The following is a 2604-nucleotide window of genomic DNA, read 5'->3' as shown; positions in this document are numbered from 1 at the left end:
CCCTCCCTCCCTACTTATTAGATGTAGTAGGAGAGTGAGAATAATAGATATGCTTGAGGCATTACAATTTATGTTGATCAGAGAGAGAATTGAATATATAATGTATATTATAATGTATATTATAATATATAAGATGATAAATAGGCTATGTCCTAATTATTTAGCAAATAAAATAAAATTGCTGTAATCAGGAGGTGCGGTACAAATAAGACAGGAAGGTAACTTATGTTAGTAATAGATAGATGCAGGACTAGAGAGGAATAAAAAATGCTTCTGTATGAGGGATTTAATATATTTAGTAGCTTACCGAAAGAAGTAAGGAAAGAAAAAAGGTTTACAAAACTTTAGAAGAGTATTGGCGCAAAATATAAAGAGTAGAGAGAGCGTAAAGCAAGATAAAATTTATCAAAATGTTAATCTATCGTATTATTGTTTTAACTAACGTAGGATAAATGTGTTAAATTGTTAAATTGTTAAAGTAACTATTGAAAAGCTAATAAATGTTCATTCATTCATTTATTCATTCTCTCTCTCTCTCTCTCTCTCTCTCTCTCTCTCGTGAACAAGATCGTTAATCTGTCAGACCAAATGGAACAAAAATGAGAACAATTCCGAATTATAAAAAAAATGAATATAATGAAAAAGAATAAAATTGACAACTATAACTTGAATGATCTGCGTTTTATCGTAGAGAATCGTCCCACTTGAATGAACGAGAGTGATCATTGTAACCTTGATCTTGCATGTGTAGAGTCATTGGCTGACCTAGTTAGTTCGTAATCGTTTGCTGCGTTTATTCTCGGCGATTTCTAAAAAGCTGGTATAGCAAATGATCGTTAATAAATATTTCTAACTTCCGTACTGAGGACAAAATCGAGACTTTCAAGTGAAAGCTGCTGTTCTTATAAAATAGAGATGAATAAGATGGATAATGCTTTTTATAGCGTGTGAATTTTTTGCCTGGATTATATCATCCATTTGTCAACTTTTTCATCTTCCGTTATGTATCCAATATCGGATCTTCATAATAGTTGGAAAGTGATCTAATTAGAAAATATATCATAGAAGAAGATATAAAAATAGCAGTAAGTGTGAAAATTAACTTTCCAGTACTTTCGCAATAAGCTATTTTTTAATTTCTAAGACATTTCCGAAAGATATAAAGAATATCGTAGAACAATGTAAATCTTTTTCACTATAAATAAAAGCTTGGCACTAGAAAGATCGACATACACGAGATAAGATGATCAGATTTGTTTAATCGGACGAAGAATTAGAGAGAAATTGTTATCAGGTGGAATATAAGCTATAAATATATGTATATGATGTGTGAAGGGTTAATATTGCGGATTACATTAATCAAAATAACGAGCTGAAATTAGCATAAAACTTGCACTATTATAGAAAGTGAAAAAATATATGGATTTCAACAAACGTTCATGCTACAGTAATTATTTCTTGTGTCTGAAGACTGCGAAGCTATCGCGCATAATTTTCTTCATTCTTGCACGTGTGAAACTTGTGACAGGTATACTGAAGAAAGGTTACGGCCACGCTTTGTAAAACTTTCACATGGATGAGGAGCAAGGTACCTTACTCTCGAATGGCGTGAAATTATCGGATGATAACAAAGAATTAATGATCAAGGAAGAAAAAAAAGTGTAAAAGATCATTAATAATTCAAAGATGATGGGACCTTTCAATTACTAATGGCAAGATTTGCAATCTTACTGTTAATGCGAAAAGTGAGTCGCGAGAGATTAATGAAGAACGTGCGGATTAAATTAATATTAAAAGTTGTGAATATCGAACTTCTTTCACTTGACGCTTAAGTATTTATTGGCACTTTACATGTTTTCACAAATCAAGATAGATGAACAGAACGTATATGAACTATATATGGATGAAACGCGTACCTTCATACTTGACTTTCACGATATACCGGTGAAATGATCACGGCACTCTCACTAAACTCACTGACTATGGCTACGGAATATATCCTCTCTTTATATCGACTCCCACTTTGTCGATGATCAAGAAAGTGACATCCACCTTGCCGGATTGCGTCTGCAAAGATTGACGCTTGTTCAATTATGTTGCAACGCGTAAGATTGCATTGTGAATTATAATTAGAATTGTATACTTCGTATGTATAATCAACATTATATAAATAATTAAAATGGAATTAATTATTTATTTGAGTAATTAAAATAATTATTAAGTAATTAATAGACTAAAAACATTTTAATATAAAAGCAAATTGTTTTAGTTTTAACTCCATAGTCGATTCGCGTGGAAGTCATTCGCCCCTAAGCAGGGGGAGGGGGAACAACACAAAACAACATTCTACATGGGTTCACAACTTTCGTTATAGCAAAAATGATTCGTTTTTTAAAAACTTTTTTTGTTAATAACTTTTTAACGAATGGCGACCGCCAGCTAAAACCTATTGGAGGTTACTCAGGGTCATGACCTTGACAATATATGTCAAGATCAAGGTCATCAACGAGATTTAACCTTTTCGCAATAATTACCAAAATATTAATATAAAATTGAAATTTTTTGGTTTTTATACTTTTCTCTTTCTCCCTCTCCCCCCTTTCT

The 2604-nt window shown here is 32.0% G+C and overlaps 1 protein-coding gene across 1 annotated transcript in view; it reads right to left on the bottom strand.

Annotated features, from left to right (window-relative positions):
• The window catches only part of LOC108728506 (uncharacterized), a 12298-nt gene extending 10329 nt beyond the window's left edge, over positions 1 to 1969 (bottom strand). Inside the window, exon 1 of the mRNA XM_018457076.1 lies at positions 1917 to 1969. Coding sequence (XP_018312578.1) covers positions 1917 to 1922 — 6 coding nt within the window. The 5' untranslated portion in view covers positions 1923 to 1969. The remainder of the gene's footprint in view (positions 1 to 1916) is intronic.
• Positions 1970 to 2604: the final 635 nt, after the last annotated feature.

Source organism: Mycetomoellerius zeteki, unplaced genomic scaffold, assembly GCF_001594055.1.
Source record: "Mycetomoellerius zeteki isolate Tzet28-1 unplaced genomic scaffold, Tzet1.0 scaffold114, whole genome shotgun sequence".
Classification (NCBI taxonomy): Eukaryota; Metazoa; Arthropoda; class Insecta; order Hymenoptera; family Formicidae; genus Mycetomoellerius; species Mycetomoellerius zeteki.
This window is presented reverse-complemented; position numbering and strand designations above follow the sequence as displayed.